The sequence below is a fragment of the Odocoileus virginianus genome, chromosome 10 (genome assembly GCF_023699985.2).
Source record: "Odocoileus virginianus isolate 20LAN1187 ecotype Illinois chromosome 10, Ovbor_1.2, whole genome shotgun sequence".
Taxonomy (NCBI): Eukaryota; Metazoa; Chordata; class Mammalia; order Artiodactyla; family Cervidae; genus Odocoileus; species Odocoileus virginianus.
In genome coordinates, this window is record NC_069683.1 from 41,979,052 (window position 1) to 41,998,968 (window position 19,917).

Here is a 19,917-nt window from a genome sequence, read left to right on the forward strand (position 1 = left end):
CCCAGTTACTCTCAGATGGGTGTGTGTCTTGGCTTTTCAATCCAACTACAAGCTTCTTGAAATGTCAGAGTCTAAAGTTTTTCCATCCTCGAAATGCACATCACAGAGCCCCAGAGAGCCATAAACAGCATCGGACTAATCATTCAATCAACACTTTCTAACTCTGCTGTGTGCAGGCTCCATCCTGGGTGCTGGGAATAGAGTGATGGGTGGGCTCCTGCTGGCCTGGATAGCTGCCCATCAGGAAGATGCCTGGAAACTCAAACTATGCCCAGCATTCAGCAGGACAGGAAGGGCAGAGATTCACTTCTCTAAGACCTGGGTTTCAGTGCTTTTGACTCTTCGAAAAGTTACTCATCTTGTAATGACCCTCAGTTTTCTCACCTGAAAAGTGAGGACAAACTCACCTCCTTGGGTTACTATGAAGAATCCAGTTCATGGAGGTCAAGTAACTACACAATACTTATAAACTGCAGACAACCACTAAATAGCAGTGGTTCTGACACTTTTACTAGAGAGAGACACAGAGACTTCCCTGGTGGCCCAGTGGCCAAGACTCTTCCCTCTCAGTACAGGGGCCCGGGTTTGATCCCTGGTCAGGGAACTAGATCCCACATGTTGCATTTAACAAAAGATCTTGCCTGCCACAGCTAATGATGGTGCATGATGCAACTAAGGCCTGGTGCAGCCAAATAAATATTTTAAAACAAAAGAGAGAGAAAGATACACAGAGGGGTGAAGGAAACATGTGGTGGAGAAGTATGAGTTGTCAGGTTGGGGGAAGGGCATGGGTGGGTCTTGAAGTATTCAGAGAAAAGACAGAATAAAGAATGAGCTCACAGCAAACACAACCTGCCTCCCTCCTCCTCAGGAGCACATCAGTGCTGTCTGATGCAGGGTCCCCCAGGTGCACCAGGGGCTTGCTCTGAACCCGCCCGCCCACAGAGACAGCACCTGAGGCGACTCTTGTTGCGGGCCACGCGGGTGAGAGTGTAGCGGTTGATGGTGTAGAAGTAGTCGTGATACGGCACGTCGTGCGTGAGGACCTCGGCGTCGATCACGTAGCACTCGCTCTCCTGGCTCGCCTTGTACATGGTCTACGGGGGAGAAAGGGCGGGGGGCCAGGGCTGAAGAGGAGCAAGACGGGACAGACCCCTCCTTCCCGACGACCGCCCCCAGCCTGCTCCTGATCTGAACGGGGACCCAGGTCCGAGGCTGAACATCACTCGTGCCCAGACATTCACCCTGACGTCTCTCTCCCGAATCCTTTACAGCAGGACAGAGGCCGTCCCCGCCCGACCTCAGCTCACCTGTGTCTCCCTGACGGTGGCAGTTTTGGGAGCCAGAGGGTTGGTAAGGGTGATGGTGTAAAGGATCACTCGGCTCTGGTTTCCATTCTCCTCCTTCTTCCACGGATGGAAGATGATATCTGAGGGGAGAGGGGAGCCGGGGGATGAGGGAGGGAAAAAGGCCTGCTGTTCCCACCTCTGAGTGTCTCCCTCCAGTGACCTTCTCTCGGCTGCACTGGTTGCCGACTGGCAGCCCCCAAAGGAAGTCAAAGGGCCGGGGGAGGAGGCAGAGAGGAGGGGGCGTCCAAGCAGAAAGAGGCTCATTGTAGACTGGCCGAGGACCTACACAGGCTCCGGAATGCGGATTGTTCTGGGCTAGGGCAGGAGGTCCTGGGGGCCACCTACGGGGGTGCTAGCAACACTGGAGCTACTGTGATGGGGGCCTGGGATCCTTGGGAAGAAGCCCTCTCCTCTGAGGCGCGACCTCCCATTGCCCTCGGCACGCCCTCCTCCTGGCAGAGGGCTGCGCTGGTGCCCAAGGGCTCCTCCGCAGGCTCGGACGCTGAGCAGCCTTACTGGTCCCCGGGCCTGCGGCAGGGCAGGAGCAAGGAGCATCCGGTGCCAAGCAGCCACTCTGAGAGCCCGAGGTTTGAGTCCTGGCTGGGCCCCTTCTCAGCTGCATGATCTTGGGCAGGTAACAGGGGTCTGAGTTCCAGGCCCCTCCCTGGTATCATGGCAACCACACCACCAGCACCAGGGCAGGCTGGAGGACTGAATGAGACAATACAGGGTCACATGCCTGGTGGATGGCATGTGCCAACCAGGACATGGTAGCTGCTTCTCTCGGCTAGGTGGTGAGCCCTGGGGGTTCCTGTTTGCCGCCGAGCCTTTGGGGTCTGACACTGAAGGTCGGGGTGCAGAGGACAAGTACAGCCACAGTGGCGTGGGGAGGAGCAGCTGGCAGGGCCCCGGGGAGCTCCAGAACCGCGTGCAGCCAGGGAGGGGGCACCCTGGGCCATCAGGTGGCCGGGAAAAGGAGGGCACATGGGAGGGGAGGAGAGGAAAGCAGCGCTGAGAGGGAAGGGGTGGGGGCACCAGCCTGGGGAGGCGGACGGACCTGAGAAGCGTCGCTGCTCCATGAAGTCCCGCTGGAAGGGTGAGTCGGTGAACAGGAGGTCATAGAGCTTGTCCACGCTGAAGTTGAAGACTTCGTTCACGTACTGCCGGCCACTCAAGTCCTCGTAGAAGGCCTGGACCTCCCCTGCACAGAGAGTATGAGGAGGGTAGGCAGGGAAGATGAGGGACACCCCAGGGACACCCCCAGGGCACTTATGTCTCTGTGGCTAATATGGGAATAGCCACCAAGGCTCAAAGGAGGCCTCGGATGGGGTGGGGGAGCCCTGGCTCCACTGTTTGTGGCTTCGTGTCAATCAGCCTCCTTCCTTGGCTGGCGTGCGCACTGGATGTCAATGGGACTAGTGCAATGGGACTCTAGTTGCATCCCATTCACTCATCGTTTACAAAGAGCTCATGAATCTGCTATTTGCCCTTACACTTTCAAGCCTTCCAAATTAAAGTGGTCTTTTAGACTAAAGTTTAAATATAATAAATGACTACTCCCTGGGCCTGCTGGTCGGAACCCAGAGGATCAGTTATCAACTGTCTGTAAGTTAAACCACAAATGACAGCTAAAGTCATCACAGCCCAGGGCACAGGTGTGTCCAGGGATGCTGATGAGTCTGTTTATATAAAAGCTTCTATGTTGGACTACAGGTTGGAGATCTGTGATGTGTGAGGTCTGCTCTCCTTCCATAAAGCAGCCTCTATCCCCATGACTCCAATAAATTTAATTTTCTACAGGAAGAAAGTTTCAGAGTACAGGTGTGTGCATGCTCAGTCATGTCTGACTCTGCAATCCCATGTAGATATAGACTATAGCCCGCCAGGCTCCTCTGCCCGTGGGATTTCCCAGGCAAGAATATTGGAGTGGGTTGCCATTTCCTTTTCCAGGGGATCTTCCTGACCTAGGGATCAAACCCATGTATCCTGCATAGGCAGGCGGATTCTTTACCACTGAGCCATGCAGGAAGCCCCTCAGAGCACAGGAGAGTTGCTCAAACCTCAGCACTCCTCCTGAGCCCTCAGCACCGCACAGGCCCTGAATGAGGGACCCAAAAGGGCTGGAGTCTGGACGCTGACATTTCTTGCATCCCGTGACCCTGAGAAATTCAGGGCATCCTGGAGGGTCCACGCCCACGACTGTGCAGGATGAGGACTGTGGAGCACAGTTGGGAGGGACACTCACTTCTTAGTTTACAAGGGTGGCACCCCTGTCATCACACAGCGGCCACCCGTGCAGCCCTAGACGGCAGTGGCAAGCCAACCACAGGTGAGATACCACTATAGGTGACTCACAGGAGAGACTGTCCACAGATGGATAAGTGAGCATTGCTGGCGCAGCCTCACGTCAGACCCCACCACCAACTCACAGTGCTCGTCAACCACACTCATGAACACTGAGCATTTGGCCTCTCGCCCTGGAATGTAAGAGGCAGTGTGTTCCTGGGTGAGGGTGAGATGCAAACCCTCGGCAGGAGGGAAGAAAGAAGCCACCTACTTAGAAATGTCAGAGAAGCACCATCTCCACAGTCTATCTGACGGCAACAGACTAGGTCCGAAACCCTCATGCTGGAGTCAAAGCAAGTGTCAATTAAAACCTAACTATTTTCCAGGGGCTTCCCTGGTGGTTCAGGTAATAAAGAATCCGCCTGCCAATGCAGGAGGTGCCGGTTTGATCCCTGGGTCCGGAAGAACCCCTGGAGGAGGAAATGGCAACCCACCCCAGTATTCTTGCCTGGGAAATCCCACGGACAGAGGAGCCTGGGGGGCTACGGTCCACGGGGTCGCAAAAGAGTCGGTCATGACTGAGTGACTAACTTTCTCCATTGAGAGTGTTTTTTTTCAAGGCTGCCACCAAATCCCACAGTCAGCTCCTATGGTTGATCAGCTCTTCCTGTTTGGACGCTTTCTATTCTTAGTCTCTGGGAAAACAAGCTCTTAGGTCACGGCTGCTGCTTCTCCATCTCTTTGTTGGTCGGACACGACTTAGTGAATAAACAACGACGACGAATTTCCAGGGGCAGAGGGCTGGTAGTTTGCTGGTGGCAAAGTACTGATGGGCAGAGCTGCAGGGAAGCCAGTGTCCATGTGCAGTGACAAGACTAAAGGGTCAGGATAAACCACTACTCGCTGAGCAAAGACAGACAAACATGAAATGACAAGGATTCTATAGTGAGTACCCCCAAAAAGGGATATTTGCTAATAACAAGAGTATCTTTTTTAAAAAAGAGCTGTTACCCACCCACCCTTCCGCAGAAAGTCAGACTGACTCCCGTCTCCAATATGGCAACATCTGTTAAGCCTTCAAAATGTCTGGAGAGAGGGAGGGCCACTCCGCCCCCACTGTGGACGCCCACCTTCGTCGTGGGTGTCCGAAGAGTCACTGAGCTCGGTGGGGATGTCCTCGTTGTCGTTGAAGTCCAGCGAAGGGGAGTTCACGGGCGCAATGATCTCAATCTTCTCCCCGATGATGTTGTCGATGGCGAGCTCCTTCTCCAGGGACCCGTCGCCCTCCAGCACCTCCTCCTCCAGGGGCAGGCCGTCAAACTGGGGTGGAGACAGAGAAGTCAGCCTGGTTTCCTCGCCAGGGGGAAGTCAAGGAGCTGGCCTCAGGGGCCTGCATGTTCAGAATGCTTGGGAACCGGGGTGTGGGGGACAGGGTTCTCCCCAGTTCTGCTGTGGGAGACAGAACCGAGCAAGAGGCCCTGTCCTTCTCCTGACCCCAAGCCCCACATGTGGGCACAGGCAGATCCCTTAGTCCAGCTCCTCTCCTGGGCCTAGGCCTCTACCATCCCATCACCATGTGAGCCTGTCTCCACTACTGCCCTATTTCCTGAGAGGTTCAAAAGGCTTCTTAAGCACTATTTGATTCATTCTCCCTTTAGCCCTGGGAGGGAACAGGTACACTTCTTTACATTTTAAAGTTAACCTCAGGGACTTTCCTGGTGGGCCAGTGTTAAGAATCTGCCTTCTAGTGCAGAGAATGTGGGTTCAATCCCTGGTCAGGATACTAAGCTACCACATGCCTCCTTGGAGCAACTAAGCCCACATGCTGAAACGAGAGAGCTCACACGCCACAACTACAGAGCCTGTAGGCTGCAACAAAGACCAGTGCAAAAAAAAACAACAAAAAAACTCAGACACAATAACTTAAAAAAACAAGTTAACTTCAAAGACAGAAAATGGAGACTAGGCATCGAATGGATGTTTTCATTCTAAGGCCAAGTGGTCTGACTCCTAAACCACTAGAACACAAGGCTCCCTTTTCTGGGAACCCTTTCTTCTACCTGTCAACTCAGACCCGGACACTTCCTTCATCCAGCTTCTACTCGCTCCATTACCAAGTCCCAGAGGGACAGACTCCTTCTTCCACATTGCTGTCTTTTGCAAAGTCAGCAAAGCAGGAAGGTAACCTTGAGTGTCCATACCAGGGGCTCCATCAGGATTTATGGAATGAATGAGCAGAGAGCAGTTGTGCAGTCCTGTACTCATGACTTTGACGTTAGATCAAGGCAGTGAAAAGAAGACCTGGAATAGTTCTCCACCAGCGGGCTGATCACGGCAGGCCACCAAGGGCAAAGCTATACAGTGGACTTGGAATGATTCTCATCTGCTCAGAAGCCAAACAAAATCTGGTACCCGCCGCACTGAGAACCCAGCTCTGGATTCTACACTCATTTATGTGGAGCCCCTCTGCATAAGCTGACCATGGTATAACCAGCCTCCCCTCTGCCTGCTCCCCAGGCTGGGGTGGCAGCAAGGCGGGGCTCCCTGCCCGTACCGAGACGGGGGCCTCACTGCTCCCCGTGGACGTCAGGGTGCTGTTGGTGATGGATTTCTTGGGCAGCTGTGGACTGGCATCCGGCTTGGTCTCTATGCTGCTTTTGGACGAGCTGTCGTTCACTTCATTCTCCTCTACGGGGATCTCCTCACAGTAGCTGAAAAGAGAGACAACATGCACCTATGTTAACCTTGGTGGCCAAGACGGCCAGCTCATGAGAAACTCAAACTCCTAAAATTATACGGGCTCGTCTGTTTCTCTGCTGTGCCCATGACCTTCCTCGAGCCACTACTTGCCTCTGAACGGCCCTTCTAAAACCTCCTTCCCACCTTACCTCTCCTTCCGAAATCTCTATCCCCAAATTCACCTTTTCCAGGCATTCTCTTAAATACGACCATTTTTTGTCTTAAAATTCCTTTTTTTGCCCATTGGCATCCCATCCCACCCCAACCTGACCATCTTAATCAAACATCTGTGCTCTGGGCATACATGTGACTTCCCATAGTGACTAGGACAGGACTCTGAACGAGTGCCCCTTGCTGGTGCTGCCCAGATTCTGGGTCCTAAGTAGCAAACTTCTCTGCACCACACACTGAGGAAAAACCCTCCTATAGATAAAGGTGGGCAGTGCCCTTTGCTGGTGCTCCCCAGATTCTGGATCATAAGTAGCAAACTTCTCTGCATCACACACTGAGGAAAAACCCTCCTTGAGATAAAGGCAGGCACCCTTCTGCAGACACCGCAGGTATGCCACTGTAGCTTCTCCCAAGGGAGAGACCATCATCACCATTCTCATCGGCATCTAACCTCTACACGTTACCACATCTGGATGCATTACAACTCTGCATAACTCATGATACGCATTTTAGAGACAATCAAGGAGATACACAGTGAAGTGATGATACTCTTCAGTGTGAGAAGCGGTACCTGAGCGCAGGCCTAGGCACTGCACATCTGATGCTCTTTCCTTGCGGTCTATTCTTCCATGCCTCTGACACGACCACCACACCTCTCCCTCAGGCCTGCCTGCACCACTTTAACCCATCAACAGCACGTGGTTCAGCAATAGCCCCCTCTCTTTACAACATCCTTTCCTTGGCTTCCAGGACACGAAACTCTGCTAGCGTCCTCCCACCTCATTGGATGTTCTTTTGTGACTTCTTTTGCTGCCTCTTTCCCAGGCCCAGTCCCTGAGTTGCTTCTTATGTTAATTCAGTCACCTGGTGATCTCAGCCACTAATAACTTCCGAGGTTATGGCCCAAGCCCAGACCTCCCCACACTCACACACATAAATACCCACGTGACATCTCCACATGGCTAACAGTCATCCCAAACTCAACTTGCCTAATATCAAGCTTCCAATTTTCCCTCACAGCTGCTCTGCTTCTAGTATTGTCCATCTCAGTTCAGAACAACTCTATCTTTCCAGCTGGTGGATCCTTAAAGCCACTGTGGGTCCTTTCTGACTCATCAGCAAATCCTTCAAAATATGTCTGGTTCTATCTTCCAAATATATTAAGAAACTAACCACTTACTGCTGTTTCTATAGCTACTCTCCTGGTCCAAACCACCATCACCTCTCATCTACAGGATCTAAATTATTCAGCAGCCTCTTAGCCAGTCTGCCCTGGTTCCCCTTCAGTCTGTCTTCAACCCAGGAGCCACAGTGATGTTAAAATGTTAAGTCAGGTCTCATCAATTATCTATTTGAAGCCTTCCCTGGCTTCTCAGCCTCCTGAGGAAATCATGCTGGCCCAGCGGCCCTCAGACTCCAGCCTGACCTCCCACTTCCCACCTGGCCTTGGCTGGCTGGCCCAGCCACCCACTTCCTCCATCTGGGAGGGGCTTCCCACAGTCCCCTCCCGGGTGCCCCCCTCGCTTCCCTCAGGGCCTGACTTAGATGCCACTCTCGCCCCTCTGGAAGGCTCCCCGCAGGCAGCCTGCCCCCTGCCTCGCTCACCCCATCGTGTTGAAGTCGTCATCGGGGGGCACGTAGTCCTCGTCGTCACTGGTCAGGCCCAGCTCGTTCCCGTAGCACTGGTGGACGAAGTGCCAGAGCTCCTTGGGGCACAGCGGCTGCAGGGGACAGCAGAGAGGCTCGACCCTCCCTTCCTCGGGACCCCACTCTCCACAGAGGCACCGAGGTCGCTGGACTCCCTCGAGGGATGAGAAGCCAAGCTCCACCCTCCTTGGCTGGACAAGTGGAGAGCGGCAGCTCCATGACAATCCCACCCCTGCCTTGCCCTCTGCTCCAGATCTCAGTTTTTCCCCTAAGAACACGGCTTTTAGCAAAGCCAGGAAATTTGACCTGTTCCCTCAACTCAGGTCTGCACAGTAGGACCGATAGGCCCTTGAACTGCCTGCCTCCTGCTCCTGCAGGTGAAGCCCGGCATTAAGCAGCATAAACCAAGGTACTCTGGGGCCAGAATGATCACAGAGCTTCTGAGCTGGACTCATAATGAGTCACCTTTGAGTCAGTCTCCCCGACTCAGCAGGAATCTCCTGATAGTAATAGTGGCCTCACAGGCCCCAATGGATCAGATCCAGGAATGAGGTGTGACACCTCCAAGGTGGCCCATTCCTCAGCTGGGCATTTCCTGTGCTTGGAAAGAAGCTGACATTCTCACAGCTTCAGGGGCCTCAAAGGTCACTGTATCCAACTCTCACTTCACTGCCTGTGATTTATCCTTAATCACAATCAGTTTGCCTACAGGTCTGTGTAATAGTTCCATATAAAGTTTTTCTCATTTCACTGGATGTCTACGTATTCTTCTCAAAAGCACTGTCCTAAGAAAGGTTAAATCTCACTGAGGTTCAGAGTTTCAGGTAAGAGGCAACAGAATGTCAAAGAATGAAGGTCAAAGGTGGAGATCATGGATGAGTCCTGGGTTGGGGGGAGGGAGAGACATTGGGAAGGATACATATGTGAAAAAGAGAAATGTTAAGAATAACAGAAGCAGTAAAGAATGTTCCCACCAATAGACCTGATAAGGAATTTGAGCCTTCTTTTGATGCTACCCTTCTAAGGTATGGGCTTCCCTCATAGCTCAGTAGGTGAAGAATCTACCTGCAATGCAGGAGACCCAGGTTCAATTCCTGGGTTGGGAAGATCCCCTGGAGAAGGAAATGGCAACCCACTCCAGTATTCTTGCCTGGAGAGTCCCATGGACAGAGAAGCCTGGAATCCGTGGGGTCACAAGAGTCGGACACGACTTAGTAACTAAACCACCACCAGTTTTAAGGTACAGTTTAAGAAGCAGGCAGCTGGCAGGATGCCATGAGCCAGGGTTTCAGGTTCCCAGTGGAGAAATGCTCAGAATAGCAGAGTCGGAGTTCTCTCTGAGCCAGCAAGGTCCAGGGTGTGTGTGTCTGTGTGTGTGTGTCTATGTGTGTGTGTGTGTGTTGGGGGGTAGCTCTCTGTGTTGGCTCTCCCGATCCCAGAGGAAGGCAATGGCTTCTCCTGTATCTGGACCTCCTCCCTCCAGCTGTCATGGACACCATCCGCCATGCGTGCCTGGGACACACCTGCCTCCCTACGGGACCACGCCCTCCCCTTCCTCACAGATCGCCTTCCCCACGCAGCCTTCCCTGCCTGAGTCCACCGGGCTCAGCTGGTCTGACCACAGCTGGAACAAGCACAGTTGGCAGATTCTGCACATCAGGCGGAATTCTTGATTATTTTGTGAGAGTTTTTGCAAACCATATGGATGACCCTCTGTCTTAGAAATGACAGTGGTTGTGAGCTGAAAATTCAAACCTGCCAGTGGAGACCTAAACGTATTATCATTTTGCCACTATCTGTGGCTGATAAAGGTTGATGATCAACTCCAGTTATCAGGATTTACACAAGGGTTACAGACTTTCAGGTTAGAAGAAGCTCTAAATAACACATCTGTTCAATTTCCTTTAGATGATGGTTTGGGCTAGAGTCAAGGCAGATACACACATTATACCTAACTATATACATGTCATATATACAATTGGAATTATTATATAATCATATAATTTCCCCCCCTAAGTCTCTTCCTCTGGCAGGGAGGCTGTTTCTTAACCCCGCACTTTGGCATCTGCATGGGAATTCTCTATCACCTTCAGCCACGTCTCCTTCATCTGCATCTCCCACAAAGCCCCCTTCACTCAGGTGGTCAACTTGTGGCTATATTAACTCTACTTTCCTACTTTCTATATTTTTTAAAAAAGGCTTATTTTATTGAAGTATAGTTGACTCATAATATTGTGTTAATTTCTGTTCAGCAAAGTGATTCACATATACATATATATCAATATATTCTTTTTCATATTCTTTTCCAGCTTGGTTTATCAGAGGATATTCAATAGAGTTCCCTGTGCTATACAGTAGGACCTTGTTGTTGATCCATTCTATATATATGATACTTTGCATTTGCTAATCATAAACTCCCAATCCTATTTTCTGTGTTTTTCATGTTCTGACATCTAAGGCCTTGCTGACTGTGGAGGGCCTGCCCCTTGCAGGATGAGCTGATTTCTACAGATAAAAATCACCCCATGAGGAAAGACACCTTTTCTAGGTAAAGCCTCCAAGCCAAAGCCCACACCCCCAAGGACCTTCCTTTTCTAGCTCTTACATTCCAGGCCAATTCTCTCTTGCACTAATTATCCCTGGACAGTCTCTCTGGAGAGAAGTCTCTCTATCCTGAAGCCTGATGAAACACTCAAACTAGCCAGTCCTAAACCTGCTTGGGCTTCCCAGGTGGCTCGGTGGTAAAGAATCCACCCGCCAATGCAGGAGATTCACATTTGATCTCTGGATCAAGATGATCCCCTGGAAAGGGAAGTGGCAAACCACTCCAAGATTCTTGCCTGGGAAACTCCATGGACAGAGGGGCCTGGTGGGCTACAGTCCATGGGGCTGCAAAAGAGTCGGATACAACTGGGAGAATAAGTAACAGCAACACTCATTTGTCCCTGTGAAATGAAGGCTCTTATTCTGCTGTCCCCTTGCTCTCTCTGCCTCCTGACTAACCTGGAGCTTCCTGTATGGTATGCTGGGCCTCTGCTCCAGAGATCTGTGAGTATAAAAACCTCTTCCTCATGACAGTTATTCCTGTGTCTGTGTGTTTTACCACACCTGATTGAAACAAACCCCAGTACATTTTAAAACAGCAGAACTGAGTGTCCTAAGTCAACAGGGCCTCACTCCAGGCAGCCAGGAGGTTGTTCACTTAAGAGGACACGCTACTCTCAGCACCTGAGTCACCAGGGCTCTTGATCCTGTAATGCCTGAGTCGAAGGGCATTGTAGACCTGTGTTCAGTCCATCTTTAGCCCTGAAAGTATCAGTCTTCAGGACCTGGTTAAAGGTCAAAGATCACAGTGCTTTCTCCACTCTAGATTTTATCTACCACATCTTCTCCGTGGCAACAATATAGATAATATGTTTCCTATCAGACTCCTCACTTCTTTTGATGAGCTGTCCTGATACATAATGACACAACTTAACATTGTTAGACCTTTACAATTTAGCGCTATTGCATACCTGGAGGAATTCCAGAACCGGGGGAAGCAGGGGCTTCCTAGGAGTAGGCCAACGCTGCAGCAAGAGCAGTCACCTCAGTGGCCCCCACCAAGCGGCAGGGACATTCTAGTGTGTGTGCATCCTGAGGCTGAGGAAGGAGCCGGGCAGGACTTACCTTTTCCAGGAGAGCATTCTGCCAGAGCCGGAACATCATCATGTACGTCCTATCCCGGGCCCCGAATGAAGTGAAAAAGTGCTGGATTGAAAGAGAAAATGGCAGGAAATGTCTGTGAAGACTTACAAAATAATGGATAGAGACATGGGACTCCTTCCTTTAAAAAAGCTACCGAGGGATCTTCCTGGTGGTCCAGTGGTTAAGACTTCATGCTTCCAACACAGGGGATATGGGTTCGATTCCTGGTCAGGGAACTAAGATCCCACATGCTGTGTGACATGGCCAAAAATAAAAAAATAAAAAAATAAAAAAGCTACTTATTCCATCCTCTACTGCACCCATGAGGACAGCACAGGGCTCCGCAGTGAAAGGGGTCAGCTTGCTGAGCTACCCACTGTCTTCAAGTCCTTTGCCATAGTCCAGGCACCCGAGATCTCTGAGTCACACACTGTCTCTGAGTCCTTCAATGTTCATCCAACCTTGCTCAGTGCTTCTCTTTCTGGTTTGAAGTTTTCACCTCCATAAAAAGCTTCCTTTGCCTCCGTACATAGACTGGTAAGTGGTGAGCTGGGAACCAGCCCAAAGGAAGAAGGTAAACCCACTAGTTACCCTTTGATTCATTAATTCAGCAAACACTTGAATATCAGTGTGTGCCCTTTTCTACATGAACATACACTAATGCATGTGCAAACACTTTTCTACATATTTTGAGCTCAATAACAAAACAGAAAGAAACTGTTGCTCTTAAGAAGCCTACACATTTGTGGGGATCTTTTATAATATGCGGGAAGAATGCAACAGAAAACCAGATTTTACTGAAGACATTCTAGGTGCTTCACAAATACTATTTCATTTAAACCATGCTAAAACCTTCGAAAATAAACACAACTGCTAATATTCAATAAAGAGAAATAGGGTGGTGATGGTAGGTGACCCCTGTAATCACAAAGCTGCTTCATGCTAGAAGCAGAACTCAAAGCAAAGACTATCGGACCTTGAGGTCTCAGGGCTCTTGATCCTGTAAAGCCTGAGTCGAAGGGCATTGTAGACCTGTGTTCAGTCCATCTTTAGCCCTGAAAGTATCAGTCTTCAGGGCCTGGTTAAAGGTCAAAGATCACAGTGCTTTCTCCACTCTAAATTTTATCTACCACATCTTCTCCGTGGCAACAATATAGACAATATGTTTCCTATCAGACTCCTCACTTCTTTTGATGAGCTGTCCTGATACATAATGACACAACTTAACATTGTTTAGACCTTTACAATTTAGTGTTTCAAATGTGGGAGGTCATTCCAAGATTCTGACAAATAGGCATCACTGGCTCTATTTCACACGTAAGAAAACTGAGGCTTAGGTTACATAATGTACCTACAGCCATGGGACTCTATTTCAGGTGTTCTGGCTCTAAGTTCAATGTCGTAGCACTCCACTCTCATGACCCTGCTAGACTCTAAGCACCTGCCCATCAGAGAGGTGGTTTCCACAACCCACATCACTTTACCACTTCTCACCCTAATCCTACTGGCTTCTTCATTAATGCAACTAAAGGGTAGGAAGCCAGAAGTACGGGCACTAGGGTTTGGGGGAGTATTAAGTCCAAGGTCAGACCCTACTTACCTTTTCTGAGTCAGTGCAAACTTGGATGGCATTGGGGATGAGGCGAGCTGTCTTTTCTTTAGTCATGGAGCAGATGTCTTTCAAACGCACAGTCAGCTGGCATCGCACAGAAACAGAAGAGGAAAACAAGCAAGAGGCAGCATTAACAGAGCCAGGTGAAGCGTGTTCCCCAGGCACCAGTTCACAGAGAGGAAGCAGACCACAGGCTATGTGCTTCTCAACTGCTACAGAACTTCCTCAGAGATCACTTGGTTGAGTGCCTTATCTCAGAGGCTGTAGAGCAAGCCTCATTGGAAGCTCAAGGGTTTCTTGATTCTTGGTCCAGGGAGCTTGCTTTCTCATTTGTATACAGCCTGATAAACATGCACAGATCCCATCACCATCTGCCACTTACAGAAACACAGAACCCTGGCACTGGATGGGACCTTACAGTCACCTATCTAGTCATCATTTCTCACTTTATTTTGCAAGACTAGGAAACAGGCAAATGAAGAATAAAGGACTAGCTTAAAATTGCACGGCTAACTGGTTGCAGAACCCAGAAAGTACAAGCCAGTTCTGCCGAGTCGCAAGGTCAAGGTTCCTCTGACTCTACTATTCTGCTTCTGTGGTGGTGAAGAAGGGATTCATAGGGCCTGGACTCCATCTCAGGCCTGTCCATGCTGATCGTGCTCGGCCGCCTCTCCAGTGGCCTGAACTCCCTGCTTAGTGCCTGTGGGAATGACAATGGAAGGATAAGACCCCCTCCGGACAGGGGAACCTTGAAGATCATATCCAGGTTACTCATCACCTAAGAGAAAACAGACACTAATCACCCCTGCCTCTGGACAGTATCTATCGGAATGTAACCACAGGCTTATAGGTTATTAACTGGTTGGAATGTAACCGTGGGCTTAATGATTATTAACTGTTTGAACACATAACACGTGAATGATGGGGTTATTGTAGTCGTATTTACCCTTCCTTTGTTTATGTAAGTTTCAAGGAATTTGGGGTGGTGGGTTTGGACACATACACATGGGGTATAAAAGATTTTCACAAATGCTGGTCGGGGTCCTTGGCTAAGAGGAGACTCTGCCTTGGGCCCGCCGGTGTAGTAAACTGCACTTCACTATCTGCATTGTCCTTCTGAGTGAGTTTGTTTCCCGGAGAGCGTGGCTATAACAGTGGTGGAGGTGGTTTAGTCACTCAGTCATGCCCAACTCTTGTGACCCCATGGACTGTATAGCCTGCCAGGCTCCTCCATCCGTGGGATTTCCCAGGCAAGAATACTGGAGTGGGTTGTTACTTCCTTCTCTTGGGGATCTTTCCTATCCAGGGATCAAATCCACATCTCTTGTATTGCAGGTGTATTTTTTTTTTTTTTTTTTTTTTTTACCACTGAGCCAACCAGGGAAGCACAAATATTTACCTGCACTTGCCCAAAATCAAATGGTCTTCACACTCTTTACCATACCCAAGAAAAAGGGAAGAGGGGAAGGCATGGTAGAGAAACCTATCCTTCAAGACTCTGGCACGTGCTTTTGTGAATTATGCAAAGGCTTGGGTAGAGCACGAAGTTGATCAAAGAACAAAAGTGGAGGCCGCTTCCTCGGCCACAGCCCAGGGGACAGCCTCGGGGAGCAAGTCTCAGGTTGGTTTGTTTGTTTTCTTTATTTAGTTTTTGGCCATGCAGCTAGTGGGAGCTTAGTTCCCTGACCAGGGATCGAACCCATGCACCCCAGCAATGGAGGCTCGGAGTCCTAACCCACTGGACCACCAGGGAAGCCCCAATCTTTACCAGAGTTTCCCAGCGGAAGATGTTGCTGTAGAAGCAGATCCAGTTTTCGGAGAGGTAGAGTCGGCCCTGAAGAAGAATGTCTCTTTGGAGCGCACACGAGTAGTCTGCAGCAGAATGGGGGGTGGAGCTCAGGGACTCGGGCCTTCTCAGCGAACCGCGACAACTGAACAAGGCACTGCCCCCCCTCCCCCGCGCCAGGGAGCCCAGCTGCCCACCACAGACGAGGTGTGAGAGATACCAGCCTAGTGATCCAGGGGGTCCCTAGCAGCTCCAGATTGGGAACATGAAGGGTGTGGAACACGCTACTGCCTGGAGGCAGAGGCACGGATGAGACCGCAGAGGAAGCAAGAACATTAGAGGCAGAAAGGCCAATACAATTCAGTTAATGCCACTCCCCCCTCCAGTCCCCCGCTGGGCCATCTGCAGACACAAGAGTGGCAGGCCCCAGGCGGGGCTCTCTGAAGGCCATCACACACAAGGGGCTCAGCCCTGAGCCCCCATCACTGGGTCAGCACTCTGGATGTTTCCTCTCCCCGTTCCCAGACAGACGCTCTCACTTGGGAACCCTCTAGTCAGAGAAGCAGCCTTCCTTCCTTCCTGCCCCCACACACCCAGGTCACCCCGCTCACCAACAATGAGGCGCTCCGTGTCTGGAAGTTGCTTAAAGAGCTTTCTGAAGTCTTCATTTCTCTGCTTGTACGTGGGGCTTAACACCTGAGTGACAATGGCCAAGGTTAGTGGGATGCTGCTAGGTTCATGGGCTGGGGAGGAAGGTGCAGGAGGAGAGCCTGTTTGCATATTTCAAGGCAAAGCTGAGGTTCCAGTTAAGGCAGAGACCCCAGGAGGCCAGGATAGGCAAAGGGGGCTCAGTGTGGAAAAACATGGTGGAGAGAATTTGAAGCTGCCAAGGGCTTTGTACCCAGTGTTGCCCAGTGTCCATCAGTGAGAAAATGTCAACCCTACTAAGCAGGGCTCACATAACCACATCCCAAGTGGAGAAAGAAGAGGGGGACTGCTCTGGGGTATTGCTGTCCTGCCTTCCACCAGCAGGAAGCACCAGCTGACAGTGAAGTAGGGGCCCAAGGGGACCCCCGATCCCCACAGCAGGACCCAGGATACATGATGGTGCCCAGTGCAGCTCTCAGAAGCTGTCATCATGAGTAATATAAGCACTTGGCTGTGTCTGAAATTTACGACAGAAGAAAAAAAAAATCACAAAACGTAAGACCAGTGCAATGTTATGTCAATTATATTGCAATAAAACTGGTGTGGGGAGGGGCAGAATTGGCCTGGATTTTAAAAAACCCATAAAACTAGTACTGATAAAAGCACACAAATTGAGAATTAAAAGCCTAACTGGCAACTTGAGGTACTGAAACTTCATTTGCTCACCATCACTTACAAGACTATCTAATCCAACTCTTTTATGTTACCATCAAGGAAACCAAGCTCAGACAGTGGTCCCTGCCCAAGGTCCCCTGGCCGCTCAGGAGCAAATCTCTGGATCCCTGGTTCCGAGCTCACCTCCCGCCACCACCTGAGCTGCCAGACATCCCTGCATCCACCAACCTCTTTGGTGCCTCAATGCAAACTCCTAACGATATACTGCCTCGGCGAATCCTTCTAGGAAATCCCATAAACCAGTTGATCTGACAGGAATTCTGCTCTTTCCAAGCTTACAATCGTGTGCCCGTAGATGAAAGGAACCCAAGGATGATACACAAAGACAAATGCACAACCTGGGAAGGGTCAGGTATCATGATACAGACCATCTGAGCTCCACTCAGGTGACCTGTTGACCTACTTATGTCAGGAGCACATAAAGGTAGGCAGACTGTTCCGGTATCGCTGACTGACGCGTCTTGGCCATTTACACTTTCTCACCCACTTCCCTGGGAATCCACTAGCTGTGGCAACAATGGAGTGAGCTTCACAGCTAGTTTTTTGGCTTTTTGCAGAACTAACAGCCTGTAGCCAGGCCACCCTGGCAGCAGGTTCTGACTACCTCAGCTCAGCTGACCACCTGTACCAGAGAGAAGAGGAGGATTTTAGGAAGCTGGAAGAGAGAACAGCACGACTTCAGTTTGGGAAGGTTTTCCACGTGAGAGAAGACAGTGCTTTCAACCACTTTGCCCATAGTTCATTTGAAATTTAATCTTCTGTTTTGGCTCATTTATAAAATAAGCTGTATTTCCAGGGGGATCCTCTGTTACTTTCCCCAAAGCAATGATGTGCTGTAGAATCCCAAACTTCCAAGAATCAGGATCACTCATTGGGAGGGAAAGTCTGGAAGCCAGCCTGCCCCGTGACTTCGACAGCTAGAAAAGACCTCAGAAGACAACACTCCTCTGACCTACATGTTAGTTTCAAAACGATACAGAGATATCCAACCTCAGTGTGAGGCTCCCTGGCCTCACAGAACAAGAGTCCACAAGTTGAAAACCCTTGCCTGACCACCTGTCTAGAAGTTCCTGACCGACCTCATAGAGCTAACACGGAGTGAGGAATGACCATGCATCAAGCGCTGTCCTAAGTCCTTTCACATCCTTTCGTCTGACTGCAGGGTTGTTTTTATTATCCCATTTTAGACTCGAGGAAACTGAGGCACAGAGTTTAAGCAACTTGCCGAGGCACATGGTTACAAATGAGAGTGTAACCATGTTATTAGCACAGTGTGGTCCACAGCTCCTGGTCTGAGCCGTCACTCGGCACGGGCTTGGGGTCCTTGAGCCAAGAAGGGAGCCACCGGGAAGCCCCAGCAGAGAACAACCTCTTGGTGATGAGATAGTAACTTATGTGGAGGTCCCCACTAGCCTTCCATGCCTGCAAGTGGATCTTTTTTTTTTGGGGGGGGGTATAGTTTCAATTTTGCAAGTTCCAGAAATTTTACGTACAATGTGAACCTACTTAACACTACTGCAATATACATTTAGAAATACCTAAGATGGTAAACTTTGTGTTACATGTATTTTACCACAATTTATTTGTGTGTGTGTGTGTGTGTGTTTGCCACACTGTGAAGCCTGCAGGAACTTAGTCCTGACCAGGGATCGAACCTGGAGCCCTGGCAGTGAAAGCACTGTCTCTAACCACTGGGCTGGCAGGGAACTCTCACAATTAAAAAAAAAACAAAACAAAAACTATTCGTCAAGTCAGTCTTTGTATTTACAAAGTTCCGATACAGCCTGAGGATGAGCCTACCAGATGGCCCCAAATCCCCCTCAGTTGAAACTGAACATCAGACATGCAGTTACCCCAGCCTGGAAGTCCTCCCGTTTCTAACGCTCTCCACGGTGCTATCACCCCTGCTTCTTTCACATCCAGTGAGGACTCAGATATCAACAGAGATGCAGGTGCAGGGAGCCGGGCCCTAATCTCCAAACCAGAGGCAAACTGAGGGAGACACCCTCTCCCCTCCTCTCCTCAAACATAGCCCTGGCTATCAGGAGGGGAGGGCCCATCTAGCCCTGATCTTGGAGGTCAGCCAGTTCTGCGAGGGCTTCCTGGGGTGTAGGAACCCCTTAACCGAGGCCTGCAAATCAGTGGCCTGATCCGAGCAGGCTGCCAGCGTGGAAGGCAGGCCAGCTAGCCTCCCAGGGTCTAAAGTACAGAGATACTAGTCGGCTGCCACCAGCTACCTTACTGACGTGGGAGACGATGACCCACTCTCCCTGGCGTCCTTGTGCCCTTAAAGCCATCTCCTCCCACAGAAGGAGAAGCAAGGCTCATGTGTTTTCATTTTAAACAGCCAAAGAATTTTGGTCCAAGGATTGTCAAACCCGGGGCCCCCAGAGCACAGAGAAGCCAAGGACATGCACTCACGGCGGGGATCTCCTCAGACCCGGGCCGGCAGCAGAATTCTGCACCGGCAGGTCCCTCCGTCAGCTTCTCCAGGTGCTGCTGCAAAGGCTGGCTGTCCTGCTCCAGCAGGAGGCTCCAGAGGACCCCCGATTCCGTCAGAGATTCCATTGCTCCCACAGGCTACCTCCCCACGGAACGCTGATCCTCGAGCTCAGATCCCTCACCGTGCCCCCAGGGTGCAGTCAGTCAGTCTCGCCCGGGCTGGACGAAGACGGGCGGCTTCGGGCTCCTCAGAAGAGGGTCTGTGTGACCCTCGATACCTCCTTGGCTCCCCTTGAGCCTGGTTCCCAGCGCCAAGCTTCACAACGGGGCGGGTGTGGTCAGCATGGTTCTCGGGACAGGCTGGCTGGCCAGCCTCCCGGGGCCGGGCTCTGTTTCACCCCACTTGGCTCCCAGCGCGGCAGGTCTCTGGGCTGAGGGTGACCCAGAGGGGACGTGATGAAGCCCCTTCTCCAGGTCGTGTGGACAGCTGCTCCGAGCGGCCAGGACGCAGACGACGGGGCAGGTGCACGGGGCCACCAGAGGCCCGCCCTGCCGCGGCTCACTCACAGCCCGGTGGCTTGTGGCAGGTCTCAAGCTCCCAGGAGGATGGATGCCCAACGCCCCAGTGCCGTCTGGCCGGTCCCACAAGGCAGCCCGTTCGACGTGCAATCGCTCCCCTGGGCGGGCGCTGGTGGCTATGACTCACGGTCCTCACCCAGGCAGCGTGGCCACCGCTGGCCAAGGCACCAGGGTCTGCTCCCACCCCTACCCGTACACACCCCCCTTTCCTCCCAGGCCGAGCTCCTCTCGGCTGA

The 19,917-nt window shown here is 51.1% G+C and overlaps 1 protein-coding gene across 8 annotated transcripts in view; it reads right to left on the reverse strand.

The window, feature by feature from the left end:
* GRAMD1B (GRAM domain containing 1B) overlaps window positions 1-19,917 on the reverse strand; it is a 184,639-nt gene that overhangs the window by 16,518 nt on the left and 148,204 nt on the right. For all 8 annotated transcript variants that reach the window (XM_070473453.1, XM_070473452.1, XM_020904939.2 and 5 more), the window contains 10 exons: window positions 15,889-15,973; window positions 15,260-15,363; window positions 13,480-13,575; window positions 11,862-11,942; window positions 8,151-8,266; window positions 6,190-6,346; window positions 4,766-4,955; window positions 2,407-2,550; window positions 1,311-1,429; window positions 955-1,097 (listed from right to left, as the gene is read on the reverse strand). In XM_070473453.1, the coding sequence (XP_070329554.1) occupies window positions 955-1,097; window positions 1,311-1,429; window positions 2,407-2,550; window positions 4,766-4,955; window positions 6,190-6,346; window positions 8,151-8,266; window positions 11,862-11,942; window positions 13,480-13,575; window positions 15,260-15,363; window positions 15,889-15,973 (1,235 nt within the window). The remainder of the gene's footprint in view (window positions 1-954; window positions 1,098-1,310; window positions 1,430-2,406; window positions 2,551-4,765; window positions 4,956-6,189; window positions 6,347-8,150; window positions 8,267-11,861; window positions 11,943-13,479; window positions 13,576-15,259; window positions 15,364-15,888; window positions 15,974-19,917) is intronic.